This window comes from Vipera berus (genome assembly GCF_964194415.1).
Source record: "Vipera berus genome assembly, chromosome: 5".
In the NCBI taxonomy this organism is placed as follows: domain Eukaryota; kingdom Metazoa; phylum Chordata; class Lepidosauria; order Squamata; family Viperidae; genus Vipera; species Vipera berus.
In genome coordinates this window covers 61,705,237-61,727,435 of record NC_138207.1, presented here as the reverse complement: position 1 = coordinate 61,727,435, position 22,199 = coordinate 61,705,237, and the positions used below count along the sequence as shown (strand labels likewise).

At 46.6% G+C, this 22,199-nt stretch overlaps 1 protein-coding gene across 1 annotated transcript; it reads right to left on the bottom strand.

Annotated features, from left to right (window-relative positions):
* Window positions 1-6,791: 6,791 nt before the first annotated feature.
* On the bottom strand, window positions 6,792-8,992 carry HMX3 (H6 family homeobox 3; the record flags this gene model as incomplete). The annotated part of the gene is made up of 2 exons (XM_081328421.1): window positions 6,792-7,441; window positions 8,650-8,992. 2 exons carry the CDS (start codon window positions 8,990-8,992, stop codon window positions 6,792-6,794), a joined length of 993 nt encoding a protein of 330 aa, XP_081184547.1.
* Window positions 8,993-22,199: the final 13,207 nt, after the last annotated feature.

The window sequence follows — 22,199 nt, the reverse complement described above, 5'->3', positions numbered from 1 at the left end:
GCGCGCGGGATAAACCACGGTTTGACGAGCTGGCTTGACCCCTTCCGCGGGCCGAAGGGAATCGTTTGGGGTCGGATCTCCCCGCCGCATCTCCCGAGCCGGCCTCCCATCCCCCACCCACCCCACCCCCTATGCCAGACGGGGGCACCTCCTTGCGCGGGATCCTTCGCTTGCCTCCCTCGCTGGCTTCCCAAGGTCATTTAGCGCCCGGCGAAAAGAGCGCCGAGGAACAATAGCTTCATTTGAGGCCGTATTTTACAGACGTTTGGCGATCAATACGAGCTGCTTGCTGTTTTATGCCGCGCCGATCTGTTAATGCTCTTAATGGGCTTCTCGCTTTTTATTATTATTTTTTTTTGGCACACTCCGTGCTACGTCGATAGAGCAAAGTGATTATGACAGGGACACTTGCAGCGGGGGTGGGGGTGGGGTGGCGGCAGAGGAGGGAGAAATCTTTCTTCCCTACCCCTCCCTCCCCCCCCCGCGCCCCGTGAACTTCTGGGTTCGCCTGATCTCCCCTTAGCCAACTTTCCCTCTCCTAAGTGAAGTTCTTCCTTTCTTCTCCCGGAGTCCCTTTTTCTTTCTTTCTTTCCACCCTTCTTCTTCCCCTATTGGCCGGAACTTCGCAAAGCCAAAGAAAATACAGATAAATAAAGCTGCTCTAATGAAATTAAAGGCACCCCCTCTCCTCACTCCTCAGCCCCGCCTGGAGCGAACGAGATGCTTCTTCCAACGAGTACCAACCTCTTGCAACTTGGTGCCGTTGTGCTGCTGCTGCTGCTGCTGCTGCTGCTACAACGGAGCGCCGCCCGCGTGTGTCTCGCCTGGCCGCCGCCTCTGCTCTGGGTTCTAATCTCCGCTCAGAAGGCTCTTCCCTCGCCAAGCTCGGATGGCCGGGGAAGTTTTATAACTTGGCGCTGCTGTTGGCTAAACACGGCAATTCTCTATTTACGCCTAAATAAAAGAAATACATGTGTGTTGCTAATACAAACAGCCCGAGCGAGTCCTGTTCTCTCTCGTGCTCCGGAGGCAGGAGAGGGAGGCGGCAAGAGAGAGGGGCCGAATGGAGAAGCGGGGAGGGGGGGGGAAAGGGGGGTGGGTGAGTGAAAAATGGAATCTCTCTCTTGCAGAGATTTGTCATTTCAGCAATAAACAGAAGTGGCGGAAGAACGGCTGCAGGCTAAGAAAAAGCCTTTGAATTGAGACCAAACAGCCTTGTCCTCTTGGTAGTTTCCAGGATCGTATTTTGAACCGTTTCTGAGGGTGCAATTCTCTAGAATGACCACTTCCTTCCCTCCATCATCATCACCACCACCACCAAGATGCTGCTTAGCAATAGATGCTTTGTATGTTATTTTTTTTTCTTAAGCGCTTTCTGATTCTCAGAGCCTTACTTCCTGTGTCCTGGCCAAGATGGACAAACATCTTCATTTAAATGCGCCCAAAGTTATAGTTTCTTTCTTCTATTTATTTATATGGTCACCCAACTAGCCAGAACATTGGTTGGAAGCTTAAAAACAAAACACAACAAACATCTGGAAAGGAAAAACAGAACGACCAAGGCCACCATCCACTGCATATTCCATTCAAGATCTTTCATTTCTGGATGTCCATCCCATGTTCTGGTTCCATGCCTGGAGGGAAACCAGAATTTCAGAGCCTTATAGAGGATCAACAGGGTCTCGACCATTCAAATCTTGGGGAGCGGGGGGTGGGGGTGGGTGGGGAGGCTGTTATTCCATCAGGCACCCAGCGACAGAGAAGGCATATCTTTTGAGTCCCACCAGATGTCACGATGTAATCATTGTTCAAGATTGCCCATTCTGCTGAGTATCATGGCATTGGCAGAGATAACAGAATACAGGTACAAATAACTCAACCATATGCCATGAAAGGCTTTTTGGATGATGACTAGCATGTTGAGTTACGCCCATAAGCTTATAGGGAGCCAGTGAAGTTCCAAAAATAGTGGTGTTACATATCCGAGGGCTATGCCTTGTATACTGCATTTTGGACCAACTGCAGCATCCTGGTGGTTTTCAAGGACAGCCCTATGGAGAGTGCATGGTCATAGTCCCAGTGGGGGGTTCCTAAGATTTGAGTTACCCATTGGTATACAAAGATCCTTCTGGTCTCAGCTGCCATTTGTACTTCCATTTTGATTCAGCAATTTGGATTCACACATCATGTCAAGGCATGTCTTATTACAGAAGTCACGTTTGGCTGGATTCTCATCCTGTATGGAACCAACCTCTTAAACCACTGATTAAAATTTAGTGGCTGAATTCCCCTACCACTCTACTATCTTACCACATCTTTTCTGTGAATTAGCACAGTGTAAGCCAACATTCATACTTAGGTTAACCAATCCTACAGTGGTCCTTAACTTTCCTCTAAAAAGAAGACACTAAACTTTTCCTCATAAGGGTGGGTTTGAGGGTATTCTGGCTTTCACAGGTGAACACCCGCACACCATGCTAGCACCACGTTATACAGAAAACGTGCAAGAAGTAACTTTTTGCCATTGCTGCCAAGGATGAATCACTTGCCTACATAAGATTTCATCTAGACTCAATATGGTCCATCCTAAAATAAAGACTCCACAAAGTGCTGTTGAAAGGAATCGGATATTGACCCTCAGAGGGTCATCTCAGCAGATTTTGGAAAAGCCACTTTTGGGGTCCATTTTCAGAACAGGCCAGAGGATGGGGAGAAACATGAAAGTTGGGGCGTTTTGGACCAAAGCGAAATGTAATGTTGCAAGGCTTGTAAGGTTTATCCCACAGCCTCTTAGTGCACCCTGTGACACAGATTGTGCGTGGGGAAGTGGGGGGGGGGTTGGAGGAGAAAAGCTAGATCGGAGGAAGGTGGAGCAAGGCTGCATTGACAGTTACCTCTGAAAGAACTCCGTGTAGCTTAGCCAAACCTGAGCAAAAGTTTTCCTACCAGAGTAGGACTAAGGTTCGAATCCACCAGGTTTAAGGAAATGAAGAAGAGAGGGAAGAAAAAAAAGGAGACGGCAGGTTCCTTCACGTGCAAAGCCATCTCACACTGCTTTCGCCACCCCCACCCCAATCATCTAAAGCCTGGGAGAAGTTCTCCATAGCCCCCATGTTACGAGTTTAATCCACCTCGATGCTGGGGGTGTGTGTGTGTGTTGTAGCCGGCAGGAGCAGCGGCGGCAGCAGGTGGAACATATAAAAGCGAGATAAAGAAGATGGGGTACGAGTTGCACAACAAGCCCTGCTCGCCTCCAACTGGTCCTTTCTCGATCGAGTAAAGGCAAAGGGAGCCAGGAACCGTTTTTGAAGGCACGAACCACAAATAGAGAAGTTATTTTTCCCTGCGTCTAAATAAGATTGCGAGCCGGTGCTGGCCAATAGAAGGGGGCTATTTGCTATTGCAACAGGCTATTTTAATGGATTGCTGGTGGCTTGGCCTAAAGTTAGTATTGCAAACAGCCTAAAGGCATCCTGATGTTTGTAGGCGACACAAGGAAGATCGTATTCTGACTCCGAATTTCTGTTTATTTTCCATTTATCACGCAGGGCCAAGAGGTTTCAATCCCAAACGAAAGGAAAATAAATGGTTCTCTTCTCTTTTTTCGTTTCCTTTCTTTTAATGAAACCTTGCCTCAACTGTATACATACACATACACACAAAAATGATTCGTGCCAGTTTTCTATAAACGGAAAACGATATTCTCTCTCAAAAGCAGCCCCCCCCCACAAGGGATTGTGCTAAATCACACACGCCCTGAACCAGTTGAGCTCAAAAAGCAAGCGAGGAGGAGGGAAGGGAGGGGAGGGGAGGAACCGCCAACCTCCGCCCTATGTCATTAGCTTTTCTTCGGAGCGAAGGCGATGCGCCCCCTCTTTGCCCCCCCCCCCAAAACGGGACCGTCTCAGTCCATTAAAAAGCTGGAAGTCTTACGGGTTTATAGGAGACGAGGGATCTCTCTGCTATAGCCATCAGGAGGAAAGAATTTGCTTTGCGCGCTTAACCAACGTCCAGGCGCGCCGAGAGCAGGGAAATTGGATTTCAAACGCGGCTGTAAAAGAGCTCCTTATTCGGGGGGGGGGGGGAAGACGTGTGGCTTTGGGACTCTTACGTCTGAACGGGTCTTCGCCAAACCCAACCGAAGCCGACGCGGGCCTTTTTTTTTTTGGCCCTGCGCTCTTGGAACCCGCCTGCAAAGCGACAAGCGACACCTGAGCGCTTCTGCCAAAGAACTACTCCGCCGATCCTCACGGGAAGGGTCTCGGCCAATCGGAGGCCGGCGGCGGGATTTGGGGGTAGGGTAGGGGTGGGGTTCGAGGTTCTGAGTTCGAATGCTGAGCTGGGTGGGAAGGAAAGCTGCCCTCCTTCCATCCCTTTCCTTCCACAAGACGCAGAAATGGCTACTGATCAATTCCTCCCGTTGCCCCCCCCCACTCCTCCCGCCCGCCCGCGACCGGCTTTCTCTGTCTCTTAGCTGTGACGCGCGAAAGATTTTAACCCCTTGTTTTCCGCGAATGATGTAATAACAGCTCGCCTATCCACCCCACCACCACCACCCACCACAGTTGGAGTAGGAAAAGGGGGGCTTTCGCAAAAGGACCCGCAATAGACAGCCTGGATGCGGCAACAACCCCCCCCCCGCCCCCCCCTTCTTCTTTTAAAGCAGCCCTCTCTCCTCTGCAGAATCAGGAGCCTTTCCGGCCTCGCTACCGCTCCGTTCCAAGAAGGGGCGACTCTATTAAATCGAATAAATAATAATAATAAATACTTTCTGGAACGGAAACTTCTGACCATCGGTTTGATCGAAGTTTCCTAATTCCATTTCTTACTGTAGGATGGATTCGGAGGCTAGAGACCCTTGACCTAGAAGTTGAGGTAGACTTTTTTATCTGGCAGGCGTGGAGAGAAAGGACTTAAAATCTTGGTTTATTGGCATAGATTAACTGGAACAGAAAGAGTTTACCTGAGACTAATGCAGGATAAATCCTAAGATCAGGCGGCTCTCCATAAACGGACAGGGCCAGAAAATGCTTACAGATCCTCGCAAAAGTCTGGTCTGGTCTACGGAGGCAGGGGGGAAAAATGCTTTAGGAAAAGCCGCCGCTGTTTCCTTTTTAAGAGAACAATAGATCCTCTGTCTCACCGAGGCCCTCGGAGCTCTGGGGCGGGTTTGTGTGTCCCACCACATTGGAAACACCTGTTCTCTCCGATTTCCCTGCCTCCCATTAATAGACTTTACACACACCAAGGGCATCGTATTTAACGAACAGATCTCCTTTATTGGCTCCCCTCTCGATCAAGACATTAATTTATAACAATGTTAATCATTATTTTAAAAATAGGAACGATCCCTGCTAGAGTGGCGAGGAGGCGGGGGGGGGGGGAATAACAGAAGCCAGGTTCAAACAAAAGGTGAGAAAGACACAGACAGGGAAAGAATTAGAGATCGCCACTCAGGCTAAAAGCCACGCACTCCTTGGAACTGACAAGAAAACTGTACAGAGTAGCAAATAAATTACAATTCGTCATAACAGACTGATTGTCCATCACTTAAAGCGCCCGACATTCCCGATTTCTTTCGAAGTTTGGAGTCCTGCAGCCACGCGTTTAGTCCTTCCCTTTTTCACCGCCTCCCCTCTTTATTTTGTGCACTTCCCCCCCCCCTCACAAAGAACATACAAAACAAAATAAACAGCACCTTTGCTCTCCTAGGCTACCCACCCCCGCCCCACAGCCCATTCCCACAGTGCTTTTGGAATTGTTCAGTATTGCACAGGTCAGGGGTGTTAATCCGGTGAGCTTTTCAAACAAGAAAGAGAAGAAGAGGACAGCAGGTAAAACAATTCATCTTTCAGCAATATCTCAGAGGAAGGAAGGAAGGAAGGAAGGAAGGAAGGAAGGAAGGAAGGAAGGAAGGAAGGAAGGAAGGAAGGAAGGAAGGAAGGAAGGAAGGAAGGAAGGACAAGATTCATCCGGAATCAAATAAAATAAACGGAATAAATAATGTTCAAAGTGTGCATTGTGAATTTCTGAAACAGTAGAGCTTCCTTCCACGCTGAAGGTTTCCCATATTTTGAAGCTCGGGAGTGTCTTAGTACAACTGTTCCTTTTCAACTCCACAGATCTCTAAAGGGAGAGGGAGGGATTCCTATGGACCAGGATCCCACTTTTCCACTGCTTTCAAGGGACATTTGGCACCATCTGGAGAAAAGGACAAGTATCTTTTCCCTCTCCCCTCCCCCACCTCCCTTTCCCCAGCGCTTCCTCTTGCCCTTTCCGCATCCTCGCTTCATCTGAACAAAAAAAAACCTACCATGAAATCAGATTCTAAACGCACAAAAGATGACCACACTCCCTTGTTCACCCCACTTTCTACGGGACTCAGATTCTGGTCCCTACTGCTTCTTCTTCTTTTGCTTTCCCTTTTTCAAAGTATTCCGGTTCTTCTTAACGTTTGCCTCCTTTCAAAGGGCAAGAACGGCCGGAGAAGCTGGCTCTCCTTCGGCCTGCGCATCCTTCCGAGAGTCGCTGCTGCCGCCTTCCAGATGCCCTTGGGTGGGGAGCCGAACTCTGCGCCTGAAAAGGAGGCCTGACTGGTTGCGCCAGAGCGGAGAATGACTCTTCAACCCCCCCCCCCACACTTAGGGTTGCTCAGCCCCATTTTCTGTCCATCCACCCCTCCTTCCCTTGACTGCCTGTCTCTCCCCACCCCGGCCTCTCTGGCTCGCACGCTCCCCCCCACCCCCGGCCTCCCCAAAGGGTCCTGGCCCCCAAGCAGTTTGACGCAGTTTTCAGACGGGCCGCAGAAGCGGCACCGAGGTGACCACGGGGTGCGAGTAGTAGACCGGGTGGGGAAAGGTGAGCAGGGGCTGGCTGACCGGCGCGCTGGCCGCCCCCGCAGCCCCCGACGCCCCGGCCGGGCCCCCGCCCCCGTCGGCCCCGGCGCTCTCGTGGTAGAGGATGGGCACCCGGACGATGCGCTGAGCGGCGGCGTGGCTCAGGTTGGCCGCCTCCAGCTCGGCCGCCAACTGCCGCTTCCACTTGTTGCGCCGGTTCTGGAACCAGATCTTGACCTGCGTCTCGGTCAGGTGGAGCGAAGCGGCCAGCCCGGCCCGCTCGGAGCTGCTCAGGTAGCGCTTCAGGTCGAAGGTGGACTCCAGCTGGAACACCTGGCTGCGGGAGAAAACGGTGCGCGTCTTCTTCTTGCGGCAGGGCGGCTTCTTCTCCGGGCTGCCCGTCTCCGGCTCTCGCTTGGGCCAGTCCTCGGCGCCGCTCTCCTCCTTCTTGGCCTCCTCCGAGTCGCTCTCCTCCAAGATGATCTCGTCGGGGCTCTTGGAGTCCCGCACCTTCTCGGCCTTCAACAAGGGCTCCTCCGGAGAATCTCTGTCTGTGCCTCCCGAGGCCGGCGAAGAATCTCGGAGCAGGCATTTCTCCACCGACGCTGGAGGGAAGCAAAACCGCACAAAAGGCAAGTCAGGAGCTCAGCCTCACAACCACGCGCCCAGACCCCCCCCCCGGGGGCTCGGCCCTCGCTCCCGTGCCTGGCCCGAAATCCTGTAACCTCACGACACTCCCGGGGGGCCGAAAGACACCAGGGAGAGAGAGAGCGCGCACAGGCTGGCGCCGTAGGGAACCCTAGGCGAAAAGCCCCCTTATCCACTAACTACAGGATTTCTCCCGCCACCACTTTATAGTTTTTTGCGGCACATGGAAAACAGAGAAGGTCATAGCTGAGATTTCTGGATTAGCCCCCCCCCCCGCCCAGTCCTTACAAGGATTCCCCCCAATCTCCTTCGCCCCCTCAAGGAGATTGCAATCCCGGACACATTTGCTTGGGAAGTAAGACGCGCCGAATAGTAAAATCTCCTAGCTCACGCAACCTCATAGTCCAATTACATGGATCTGAGGGTCAGCCCTGACTGATTTTTGAGGGATTTACTTTCACGTAATTGAGCTGAGGATTGCAGCAGTTAGGTGGAAAAGCCTCGTTTAAGACTGCGATCTTAAGTGCCCGAATCGACGCTACCCCAAAGCATAACGACATTTCGGAAACGAGATTAATTCAGAAATCTTTTTGTTTTGTTTTGTTTTTTGTTTTGGCACACGCGCTTCAAGCCCCGACTATTTTGACTAGACTTTTACGTCTAAGTGAGTATCTTGGACGTGAGAAAAGGAATCAGCCTAGCCAGCAGTTACACCAAGCATTGCAGATTCCTCTTAATCGGGCTTTCTAGGGTGACCCGCAGATTCACGAAGCAGTAACAGAAATTGGGGAGAAAGAGATCCCTTTGAACCGGTGCTTCTCTCCAGCACGTAGCTGTCTGAGGCTGGAGAACACCGCCTCTCCCTTTTCCCTGGCCCTTCTGTGGACCAGCGCCTGGACACCAGAAGTGTAGGAAGAGACTTTTCCTTCTCAGCCCCCCCCCCAACTGACCCGAGAAAGGCCACAGGCCGAGGAAGTTAGGATACACTCGATTTAAAGGGGGTGGGGTTGGGAGGAGAAAACCCTGATCGATTCAAGGCAAAAGTTGGCCCAGCAACAGAGGTGAGCCAAAAAGCTCCGGCTTCCTCAGGATCAGCCCCCCCCCCATTATTTCCCCCCCGACTCGCAGGGAGGGTGGGAAGACGCGGGACGGTGTTCGCCAGTACCTTCCGGCCTAGGCAGGTGCCCTCCCGCGGAAGTCAAGCTGTACGGATACCACCAGGCAGGGGACCGCTCCAGGTAGTGGGCAGGCAGGGCAAACCTCTGAGCCGGGATCTCGAAGCGTGGGAAGGTGAGGTCCCCCATCTGCGAGAGGGCGAAGCCGGCCCCCTCCAGAGCCCCCTTGGCGGCCGGAGAGAACAGCGCCCGCGTCTGCTTGGAAGGCGCCTTGGGGTGATCCCCATTGAGCAAGTTCTTGATGGAGAAAGGCGATTCCTTGGGCGGCGCGGCCGAAGGCACTGCCGGCGGCTGCGCCTGGCTGCTAGGGGCGTCCTGGTTGGTCTCCGGCATTTTTCTTCTTTGCCTTGGCTGCTGCCCCCCCACCCCCTTTCGGGACAGCGTTCACACTGCGCTCGGGAGTCGCTCCGAATTGGCCGTTGGCATCAGGGAAGGAAGGAAGGAAGGAAGGAAGGAAGGAAGGAAGGAAGGAAGGAAGGAAGGAAGGAAGGAAGGAAGGAAGGAAGGAAGGCTCCCAGCCTGACACTCTACCGGGTAAGTCAACAAGGGCCGCCGCCGCAGCTGTCGCCGCCGCCACAACCGCTGCTGCGGTGGTTTCTCCTGCGTCAATCCGGCGCCAAATGCTAATGCAGAAATCCAAATGTCATCCCAAGTTAACTGTTGGGAGTGCGCGGAGGCTGGGCGCGCAGAATGGCAAGCGGCATCGGGCAGGGCAAGGCAGGGCAGGGCAGGGCAGGGCAGGGCGGCGGCGGGGCCTCCGGACTCTCCCGGTCCCTCTAGGCAGGGCAGGGAAGAGTGAGCTGGTCAGCCAGCGGGAAAGGAGGCGAGAGGCAGACGCCCCCCCTCCCCCACATTTGCCCGGGCACTCTCTTGCCTCGCGCACACGCGTTAAACCCCCCCTCCCTCCTCCCTCCCTCCCTCCGGGCGATCCACGCCCCCCTTCGATTTGGTCCTTTGCCTTCCGGCTAGGAGAGCTCGCCTCTTATTGGCTTTAGATAGTCCAATTAGGCAGCAAACGAGGACCGGGCTATTAGCACAAAAGGATATTGGCTCCAGCGAAGCGGCGCTCTAAGAATAAGGAGGGGAACGGCATCAGCCTCTCACACCACCACCATCGCCGCCACCACCACCACCACCACCCCCGCAATATCTCCCTCCCTCTCTTTATCTCGGACCCCCCCCCCACACACACACACTGCTCTTCCCCCCCCCCGCGCGCGCTTTTTTGGCCCACGCAAACTCTCGAGCTCCGCAGCCGAGAAAGAAAAAAGGAAAGAGGGTATGCAGAGGTTTAGCCAACCTGTCCCCTCCCCAAAGCGAGGAGGCTGGGAGCTTGCAGAGCCCCGCTCCCTTTCCTCGGAAAAATCTAGGACTGGACGCAGCCCTTTGAAGGGCTTTAAAAAGCCAAAATCACCCTGCAACTCGTTGACGAAAGTCGCTGGAGTTTTTTGCCCAGTCGGCGCGGAAGCTCCGAATTCGAACCCAGCACCTACTAATCCCGTTGCCTCTTCCCCGGCTTGGTTTCTTTGGCGCAACCGGGGGGCGGGTGTGTGTGTGTGTGTGTGTGTGAAACCCGGCGGGGTGTGATTTGTCCCAGGGATCCCTTGTTAGGCATCCTTAGACACAGAGAGGGGTGGAGGCGGAGTTCTCCCCAAGAGACAGACATGGACGAGACCACGATGTGGAGAGATTCAGACGCCATCCGGACACTGTCTGTCGCCAGTCCAAACGGTACCAGCATTTTGGGTACAGAAGAGATAGAAAAAACAAGTTTCAAACGTCCTTCCAAAGCCGCCTTTACGCGCGATCCTAATATAGATGGGCTTGAACATCAGTTTTGGCACTTAAGACCCTTCAGGGGGACCAGAAGATTGGCACCACAACACTCCTGAACCTGGTTGAAGAACTTCCATTCGTTTAAAACTCGGATCTCGTTTGTTGTTGGAATGATTTTTCTATCTTAGTCTCACCATTTGGGGGGGGGGGGGGAAGAGTCTTGTTTAGTTCTTTTGAAATCTTTCAAAAGCCTCCATTCCTTACTTTCCTAGTTTAGGCACCTCTAAAAAATCTCGTTATAAAAGGAGATATCATTAACGTCATAATTACAATAGACAATCCGATTATTGCAATGGCAAGACCTCACAAACCTCATTCTCACAACCTCACTTTTGCCGAGCTCACCGATTTAGCTCGGATATGATTTTTGCAAATGTTGGGATTATTCCTCCTCCCAAAGATTTGTTTGGAAGAAATGTAAAAGATTGGTTATGCAGAAAACGCAACCCAAATAAATCCTGGGTGGGGGGAGGGAGCATCCTTTATTCCCTTTTGCTTAAAATAAAGTCACACTGTTTCAAAAATTCAACCACACATCTAATTTCTTAAAGGGTTTGGCTTGTTTTGTTCCCCCAAATTAAGTCAAATCAAGGGGTTGATGGGAAGCTGATGGAACTTTGCATCTGAATTACACTCTATTTTCCACTTTCCTTTCTTGCTTCTGATATTTTATTTTCTGTAGGTTCCCAGGAAACCCTTGTAACTGTCCTTCACCATTTCAAACATAAACATTGGTTACATAATTGTGTATTTGCCCCTTATGTGATTTTTCCCCTCAGGTCCAGATAATGATGATGTGGGTAGCAACATGTTCATCATCATCAACAACAACAATAACAACACAGTAAAAACAGAGAACCATATTCTAATTTTTTTTGGGGGGGGGGAGAGAGAAAGAGTTAAATGCCTGTATATCCCACCAGCCTATCCCCAATTGTCCCAGAAGAAGCTTTCAAAGCCAAGAAAAAGAAGAGTGGATGAAATCAACAGGTTATTCGCTGTTTCAGTTTCTTCCAAAAATTGTGGTCTTCACAGTCTTATTCGCCTTGAGACTAAAAATGGGACATCCATAGGTCCAACTTCTATTTCTCGCTGATAAGAAAGATTTAGGGAGGAGGAGGAGGGGGGGGCTTACTTTGTTGGTTGTTTATCTGTACAGGTAACTTTTGTAAAGTGGCACTGAATAAAAAAAGTATTAATAAGCCCTCATTTTATGAACCCCCCCCCATTGAGGAAATTTACTGCTTTCTATAGTTTGGGAGATGCAAACCGAATTAAGGCACTCTCTCTTCCTTTAATAGACATCTTTCCAAATAGGAAACATGACTTTTCCCCCCCCCCTTTCAGGCTAGATCACAAATGTCACCTTGGGCTGACACAATTCCATCCCTGTCTTCCTTTCCATGTGGGACCTTCCTAACGATTAAAGCCAGCCACTGTGAAGATTTCATAATATGACTTACCAACACCAGTGTTTGCATTCCAGCTTTTCTTTTAAGCCTGCAATCACTTGTAAACTTCGCCGGGACTAAATCTTAATGAACTCAACTGGATTTACTATGTCAAAGATTGTACTGATAGCTTGCAGCCTTAGGTCCCTTTCCTGAGATTAAGAGCCCTTAAAACATGTGGGGCTTGCTTTGAAACCCTGCATAGGATCACACCGTTCGTCGTGTTTGGTATGTATTGTTTTTGAACGGCATTCCCAGCACTTTGTGGAGCTCCTAGGTGGGGTGCAGAATTTATTCTTTAAGGCTATCTGCCCAATACTTGTGTCCACTCCCTCTGTTAAAACTAAAGCACACAGCGCCCTCTATCGATCTTTCCTTTGATTGAAATAGTTCCTACTGCATACATTTGTTGCAAAATAGACCCAAACAGCTGAACAGGAAGACCCACAAAGAAGAGGCCTATGGGACCTTAAAGACAAGTGTGTATGTTTGAATGGACATATGTGAAGTCACGATATTTTGGGGAACAGGAGGTATTCTTAGTTTAATCTAAGCGAAAATAGAGCACACGGTACTAAAATCCATAAGTGGGTAATTTTTTTCTTAGGACCAGCCAAGGTTTCACAACATTTTTAAATTTGAGATTTTATCTAGCGACTGCTGTTGTTGTTGTTTTATGTACCTTAAGAATAGCAACTTTTTTATTCACCATTTAGGCCATAGCCATTTTGCTGAATTTTAAAATGTGAGATGTTTCTTAGTTCTGAATGAAGCAATGCTTTGCCACAATTAAAGCCGCTGAGCGTTTTAATGAATTCTGCTGCAGAAAAACTAAATAATGTAAATCTCGGATCACAGGGGTCACTCTCAAACTTTGCAAAGGTCAATGAGTCTGATTTCCAAAGTAGTGCATGTCCATTTGCAGCTTCACCATACAGTCCTAGGTATATCTACTCAAATGCAGCTCCTTTTCATTTGTTCTATGACCAGTATATTTTGTAGATAAATAAAAGACAGAAATGTCCTTCTTCTGTCTAGCTCTTTTCGGATATGTTGAACTTTCATCATACCTAGGGAGTGGAAGTCCAATATTTCTAGAGAAGACTGATGACTGAGAAGCTTGATTAATCTTATATGGTATGGTTCTTGGTGTTCCAACAGGCACAGCATATTACTGAATCAAAGGGAATCAAGCTATGTGAAATCCTGGTGTCTGCTGCAGGGGTCTTCAAATTCGGCCCTTTTATGAACCAGGGGCTTCAACTCCCAGAATTCCTCAGCCAGCGTGCCTGGATAGGGAATTCTGGGAGTTGGCTTAGAAGGAAGACTGTGGCCCCTACGTCAGGCCCAGGAGAGGAGCATGCTTATGGAACAGAAAAGCTGGTGTGCTTCATGAGTGCTTGTATTTCCAGGAGTCGTGAAGGGGTCTAATGACAACTCTTGAGTGTTAGTCCTGGACCCATCAACAGAATATTACAATGTTTGCTGCATTGAGATGGAAACTTTCCTATTTTATAATAACATTATATATGTTGCTTTCTTTTCGTTTTCGGAGCGCATGCCAAGTAACCTGTGATGACATGACAATGCTGAAAGTGGGGAAAGGGGGACAAGTTGTGATTGAAAAATTCATTTTATCTCAAACCCAGTATTAGTATCTTTTTTGCTTGGGGAGAGTAACGGAGTAGAAAAAGAGGTATTGAAAATCCATAGAGAATTTTCACCCTGTGATTCAGAATAATAGAATTGGAAGGGACCTTGGAGGTCTTCTAATCCAGCCCCACACTCAAGCAGGAGACCCTTCATCATTCCAAACAAGTCACTTCCTAAATGCCTCCAGTAACGGAGTACCCATAACTTTTTAAAAATATGAATCAGGTCCATAAAAAAAAACCTTAGCTGAAAAACAGTAATGGGAAATAAATTTCCTATTCCATACTCCTCTACGCTAACATCTGTCTTTTCCAAAATCCTCCCTGCAGAGTCAGGGAGACTCTTCTGAACAATATGAGACGAATCAAGGAGAACTGCTGGGGCAGAGAAGAAGCTCACAGATTAACTTTGGATCTCGAGTTTAGCAAGTTTAGGAAAATTCGTGGAAATAAAGGATTTCCATCTTCCAATATTGCCCTTGTAACACCCCTTTCCAAACTGTTCAGAAAAATCCTCTCCATCCACCAGAGAGGGCTTTCTGGGGTGTAGTAAAGAGGCAAAACCCTTTCCCCATGAAATCACCTTAAGGAAACTGCTGGGTCCCCAATAAGGAGTGGCAATGTGCCCACTGACATATTTCATGGTACCTACCAAATTTCCTAGGGATGCAGTGGCTCAGTGGATTAGGACGCTGAGCTTGTCGATCAGATGGTCGGCAGTTTGGCGGGTCGAATCCTGAGTGCCGCGTAACAGAGTGAGCGCCTATTACTTGTCCCAGCTTCTGCCAACCTAGCAGTTCGAAAGCACGTAAAAATGCAAGTAGAAAAATAGGGACCACTACGGTGGGAAGGTAACAGCGTTCCGTGCGCCTTTGGCGTCTAGTCATACCGACCACATGACCACGGAGACATCCTCGGACAAGCGCTGGCTCTTTGGCTTTGAAACGGAGATGAGCACCGGTCCCTAGAGTTGGAAACGACTAGCACGCATGTGCGGGGGAACCTTTACCTTTACCTTACCAAATTTCCTGCCTTCCAACTTTTTCAATTAATTTTTTTTAATAATAATAAAGAAAATGAATGGGAAGTTAGCATTACTCCAATCAAAGCACCGGCCTCAAGCATAACTTGCAATTTGAACAATACCTCTCATCCCCACAACCTCCCCTAAAATACTTTTTTAAAATAATATTGTGGACAGTGGGTTGTTGCAGCCATTTTTTGCTTATCTTTTTGTGATTGGCCACACTGAGCAGAAAAGAGTGAAAATGGAGGTAAATTCTCAAAAGTTCAAAATTTGCCTGGTTTGAAATGATTTGGGACCCCTGAGCTATTCCAACCGATATTGCTAAAGCAAAAAGTACAGTATTTCTTCTTTTGCCTTTGGATGATGTACCTTTTTGTTATAATACAAGTGACTTTATAAGAAAGATGAGTACATATTATAACCTCTGGTCCTGGTGACCAACCCAGATTGAATTCTAGTTAATAGCCATGTCTGGATTATATCATTTCCCTATACTAGTCTTCATACTGAAGCCAAATGTTGCAGAATATTAAAAGAAAGTCTACCTCCTATTGTCTGGGCATAAAGTACACTCAAAGGAACCTTTTGTGGTTCCTAGAAGTTTGATGTGGAATAGTAGAAGCTTTTTTGATTCAGCATAGACTACCTGAAATAGATTGTGACATCATTTTGCTGTAGTTTCAGCTGGAAATAACTTATGTTCTAGATTTTTTTAAAAAACAGACAATTTTGTTTATTTGCTGACTTGACCCTGGATGTGGTTCAAATCTTCTTGGCAAACTGCTAGCTGTTAGATAGTGTTTTGTCTTGGACAGTTAAAGCTGAAAACTATTTCTCATTTGCCTCACTCTTAGCTTCTTTCGACTTCTTGATTTAAATATATCTATTCTCACAATTTCAATATTATCAGCATGCTCTGAAAGATGAGGATGCATTGCCTGTCACATTCTTGTACCAGAATATCAAATATTCCATCCTGAGTTATATTGTAAGGCACCCAGAGTTACACAGGGGTAAGGTGGATGGCCAAAAAATTAATTAACTAATTGATTAATCAAATAACATCAGATGGAATTTTCAGTATTAAAACAGTTTTCCTATAGAGCTCCAAAGTCCTCACCACACCTGTCTCCATGGTACCCCGTTTTGCATTTCATAGCTGGAGTTTTCCATACTTAGAAAGCTTTGGAGATTGAAGGGAAGACTGTTTCCTATGTGAACTATGCTAAATGTTTTAGTAAGTTAATTAGTTAATTAATTGAAGCCCTTGTACATTTTTTTCTTGTGCAGTTTTGTCCAGATGGTCATGTCTCTTTAAAATATTTTTTTAATATTGTAAGCCACTTAGAATCTTTTTGGAGTCATTAATTAATTAATTAATTGATCGATTGATTGATTTTGCAACTGACTCTATGTGAACTACGCCAAATGTTTTGGTAGGTTAATTAATTAATTAATTAATTAATTAATTAAGTAATTAATTAAAGCCCTTATACATTTTTTTCATCTGCAGTTTTGTCCAGATGGGCATACCTCTTTCAAGTATATATTATTTTATATTGTAAGCCACTCAGTATCTTTTTGGAGTCAGACAGTTGCAAAATCCATTAATTAATTAATTAATTAATTAAAGACTCCAAAATATTCTGAGTGGCTTACAATATAAAATAATACATACTTTAAAGAGATATGACCATTTTGTCAAAACTGCACAAGAAAAAAATGTACAATGGCTTCAAAGACAGAGTCACGTCTGAAGCAGTCAAATTCAGTCAAATCTTTCACAGAACTTTTAAAAAGAAATTTGACTTCACAGTTAGTGGCATGGTGGTGTAATGGTTAGAATGCAATATTGCAGGCTAACTCTGCCCACTGCCAGGAGTTTGATCCTGATGGGGCTCGAGGTTGACTCAGCCTTCCATCCTTCCAGGATCAGTAAAATAAGGACCCAAATTATTAGGGGCAATAGGCTGACATTTGTAAACTGCTCAGAGAGTGCTGTGAAGCCCTATGGAGCAGTATATGTCTAAGTATTGCTATAATTAATTGAGTATATGAAGAATCACAAAGGGAAGTCTTTTGGACCAACAGAGAAGGGAAAGTGGTTCTGTCTGAGACACATCCTTGATTCTTCATGGCTTGCTCTGATTATGAGTTTGTGCTTCAATAGGAACATTTATTACTGAGCCCTGGAGAAACCTCACCTATAGTAATGGTTGACAAAGTGATGATGCCCAATACACTGAACCAAATCATATAAATAATGGTGTCAGGATTTTCCAATTTCACATTTGAGAAAATGGTAGTTTGATGGGTTGTCAGTATTCAGAGAGACAGAGACAGAGACAGAGAGATTGGGTTGAGTAGGCACTATGGGTTGGTCTATTTCAAGCCTTTCTCCAAACAGTAGGAAAACATTTTCAATAATAAAAAGCCTTTGGGAGCAATAAAAATAAAAATCTCCCATGTAGGGCTTCATGCCACCCTGGGGCTATGCATTGTCTTCCTCTTTACTTTTGGCCTGAGAATTGCCTGGGGTTTCAGTCTCCTGAACTAAACTAGGTCAAATTTCTAAAGAAATGGAGTCTCTTACACACACACACACACACACACACACACACACACAAACAGACAGAGAGAGAGAGAGAGAGAGAGAGAGAGAGACATACACATCAGCCATTGAATCATAGCCATGAAGCAAATTCCTGCTTCTCAAAACCATCTTGAAGATTTATGACAGACCCTGAAGGACTTGGGGGTGTGTAAAGCTATGAATGGATTAAACTAATAATATCGCTTATATATTTTTCAATGGAGATAACTTTGTTTTAGAACACAGTGAGTAATAGAACAGAGTAGAATCAGGACTACTTACACCAAATGCAGCAATAAATATTGCCAAGGTACCTAGTGTTGTTGAAAACTGTGCATTAGATAACTATATCACTAAAGGGGAATAGGAAAGAAAAGTAATACATCTACCTTAGAATGAAACCAACCCCCCCATACTTATCATGATGAAGTCTGAAGATTCTGAATAGTTCTGTGTAACTTTTTTCCACTTATACTCATAGCTTTTACTAATTTAAATAATAAGAACAGGAATGAATAAAGGTCAACAGTGAATAGCTTAACCAGCTACGCTTTGCTGATGACATTTTCCTTCAAAGTTAGACAACAGAATTAAATGATAGCAGCAACTTGCAGAATTGAAAATGAACCTGCAGAGACACAAGTAATATTTAGCAACTGTTTTCAACCTCTACCAATAACAACTGAAAATTATGAAGTGGAGAATGTCAACCACTACATCTACCTTGGTCGTAGAGGGTGATATCACACTAGAAGTGTTAAAGTAAACTAAAGTAGGTCAGAGACCATTTGGATTATTTTTTTGCTCTGTTGAAAAGAATCATGCCAACCTCTTAAAAAAGAAGTTCTTTAATCAATTACCTGTGTTGACATATTATTGCAAAACCTAGACATTAAACGCAAAATAAGTGAAAAGTTGAAACACTTAACATAATAAAACCTGACAAGAAAGTAAACACACGATCTGTCAGCGGGAGTATCTGACATAAAGAAGTGGATAGTCTCACAGAAATAAAAAAATACTACATGATGAACAGATCTGTGCTGGACAAGTACAGTCCTCCACTGGATACCAAACTGATCTTCAGAGACACGGAAAATACCCCAAGAAACACTGGCAGATGATGTAACTCAGTTCAAAAGTGTTAGCTGACACTTATTTGCAATGGGTCAACATGGTAGAAGGCTGTTGAAGAGGTCTTCATCCTACGATGCATCGATCTGAGCTGATGTTGATTATAATGGTTTATTACTAAGAGGTAAATATATGAGTCTAAAGGAAAATATTTCTTTCCACGATACCAAAATATTTCTTTAATTGATAAAACAATTAAAACCATTCATACAAAATAATTATATCTCACTCAGTTAACGGAACACCAAGAAAACATCAGCCTTTGCCTTGTTCATGTGCACAGGGCCAGGTTATTTGTCAGGACTCCTTGGCTCACCAGATTGGATAGCATAGGCATGTTCCATATCACCCAGGCTGCTACCCGTTTCACCTTTCCCAAAGAGGTGAAAAGCTGGAGAGTGAAGCAGGAGTTGGAAGAGAATGTGATGGGTATCAAGGGACCTGATTAAGGGAGTTTGGGTGTTGTGTCAGGTTTTTCTGCTTCTGTTTTCAGGTTTGTTTGTTTGTTTGGGAATTTTTTGTATGATTTTGTTTTTATATTATGATTTTTATATTATTACTGCAAGGTGATCAAACCGATCAGTCCTAGAGGAGATCAACACTGACTGCTCTTTAGAAGGCCAGTTCCTGAAGATAAGATAAGGTAAGGCAAGGCAAGGCAAGATGAGAAGATAAGATAACCTTTATTGTCACTTTTTTTTACTGTGGGCACAACGGCTCATATCAAAAATGAGCCTAATGCTGGGAAAGATTGAGGGCAATAGAAGAAGGGGACGACAGAGAATGAGGTGGCTGGATGGAGTCACTGAAGCAGTAGGCGTGAGCTTAAATGGACTCCAGAAGATGGTAGAGGCCTGGATGAACATTGTCCATGGGGTCACGATGGGTCGGACACGACTTCGCAACTAACAACAACATGGTTGTGAGCCATCGAGAGTCCTAGTTTTAAGATGAGTGGCCAGATGAGTATTTTAAATAAATAAATTGATCAGTCCACCAAAACAAAAATAGGCATACTTTAAAGGGATTATTTATTTCTGGGCAAATATTTTTAGATTGACAATCTTAATTCAATTATAATAGCAATGTCATGTTACTATAGTGTTGTAGTTAACAATCTGATCAATGTTCTTCTTTGAAGGCCAGCACTGAACTTGATGAAGATCTCTTGGCAGTGGTATCTTGGCTCTAAGATACAGAATGGGACAACTCACCATGGTCAACCAGCCAGTGAGTTGCCATAGTCAACTCACTGCAGCGAACTCGCTGAGGGACAACTCAATATGACCAACTCTCTACCAGACAACTCGCTGTAGGACAATTCAATAATTCAGTTTAATTATTTAAAATAATTCCAAAATATTTTAATTTTTGTCATTCACATTGTTATAACCCAGGTGGTCGAGGCCAGGCCTTGGTGGAGCAGTGGGCTAATGCCTCCTTAAGTAACACCAGCTGCCTGCAATTAGTGCAGGCTCGCATCCCACCAGGCTCAAGGTTGACTCAGCCTTCCATCCTTCCGAGGTAGGTAAAATGAGGACCCAGATTGTTGGGGGCAATAAGCTGACTTTGTAATAATGCCGCTGGGGGGGGGGCGAAAGCCCTAATAAGCAGGCATATACATAGAATGAAGGCTATTGCTAAGCACATTTAATTTGTGCTTAGATTGTAAGCCGCCCTGAGTCTTCAGAGAAGGGTGGGATATAAATGGGATTAAAAAAAATAAAATGTCTCTAGAGCAGGGGTCCCCAACCTTGGCAAAGTTGCTCTAGAGAGTCCTTTATTGCTCTCAATAAATGTTCCAGAAAACAGCCCTCCAGGCACTAGTAAGTCTCCACCTCCATACTACTCTGAAGGCCACTACTCTCAGTCCCCCAAACAACAGCCCCTATATTACAAATAAAGTCCACAGAGTAGGAGCATGCTCACAGGGCAGGGTCCAGCGTTCCACACCCAGCTAAGCAAGTCCACAAGGCAGAGTCCAGGCACAAGACAAATGACAGTCCTCATGGCAAAGACAAGGTACCAGGCAAGAGGCAGTTCTACTGGCAAAGCAAAGCAAAGGGCCAAAAGCAGTCCACAAGAGAAAGGCAAGGTCCAAGACAAAAGGCAGAAAGCAGTCCTCCAGACTAGGCAAAGCAAAATGCAAAGAGCAGTCTTCAAAGCAAGGCAAGGCAAAAGGCACGAATCAAAGCCAGGGGAATGTAAGCCCAAACAGACAATTGTTCCTGGCAAAGACTAATTCCCCACAGCTTCTCTTTAAGTCACTCCATTCCGGGTGTTGCTTGTGAGGAGGAGTGGGGTGAACTTCTCCTGAATAGTCTTGGAGCCCTTCTTTGAGTTTGCCTATGCTCTGCTCTCCATGCCCTTGGATTGAGTGGAGGAGGCAGCTGTTCCTCATCAGAGAGGATCTGCTGCCTATCACCACCATTGCCTGTCTTCCCCTGTGTCTGTGCAGGCAGGCAGCTCTGGTCGACCACCTCCTCCACTTCCCGAGGAGCCTGAGACAGCATCATCCTCAGACCCTGGCCTCTCCAAACATGCCAAGGAAGCCATGCCATCCTTGTCAGATGCTCCCAGTTCCAGTTCCTTCTCCTCTGGGCTCCAATGGGGTCATGACACACATTTCATTTTTGTCCTTCCTTTGGCACCCTTTCTTTAATGATTCTATTCCACTATTTCTTCGATATTAGTGTAACTCTTGTTCTACAGTGAGTTGTCTTGCGGTGAGGTGGCTGTGGTGAGTTGACTATGGTGATTTGGCTGTGATGAGTTGTCATAGAACCTTTGCAGAAATACTCCTCTGCAACATTGTATACTTCTTCTTAATATTAGACCAGACATGTCAAACACAAGGCCCGGGGGCCAGATCCGGCCCATGAAGTGGTTTCATGTGGCCCGCGAAGCCATGCTGGAAACAGTGAGGGAACGGCCCCCACTGCCTTGGCCCTGGCCCAGAGACCCTCCTTCTGCCAGAGACCCTCAGATCTGTCCCACTCCTGCCCAGGCCCCTATAGGCACCCTTGATGAGAACGATGTAGAGCGGCCATGCCCACCCAGTAGGCCAAATGCACTCTAGCCACGCCCACCCAGTAGGCCACGCCCACCCTGGCCACACCCACCCGGCCCCCTGAGGGTAACCGCAATGCTGATGCGGCCCTCAATGAAATTGAGTTTGACACCCCTGCATTAGACGAAGACACATTTTTCTAAAGTGACCTCATTTTTTAAAAAAAACAACTAATGTATTTACAAGCTGGATTTCTCAGCTTCTGATGTATGCTAGTTTAAAACACTTCTTTTTTTTCATTCACTCAATCATATCTGATTCTCAAAGACTGGCTGAACAAGTCTCTGCTGAACACCCTCTGCCAGAGAGAAGTTCCCTGAGGATGGGCTCCAGCACGAGTCCCGGTGACTGACCCACATTGGACCCAGTTCCCTTGGCAAGGTTTTTCAGAAGTAGTTTGCCATTGTGTCCTTCCTAGGGCTAAGAGAAAATGACTGACCCAAGGTTACCTGGCTTTGTGTCCAAGGCAGGGTGAAGTCCCAGTTTCCAGCCTAATGCCTTAACTACTGTACCAACTGGCTCTCTTATACATACAGAACAAAATGAATACATAAATAAATAAAACTTGCTCTTATGCATACACAATATAAATTGCTTTTTCTTCTTCTTCACATACTGCAAATTATCTTCAACTATGTAAAGCTAAACAATTTGGCCTCTGTTGATTGGGTTGTCATTTTATCTAGTGCATAATTCGAAATTATCTCCAACTTTGTTAACATAAGCATAGTTTCTCTTTGCTTATTTACTTCATCTACTTCCAAGGAACCAATATCT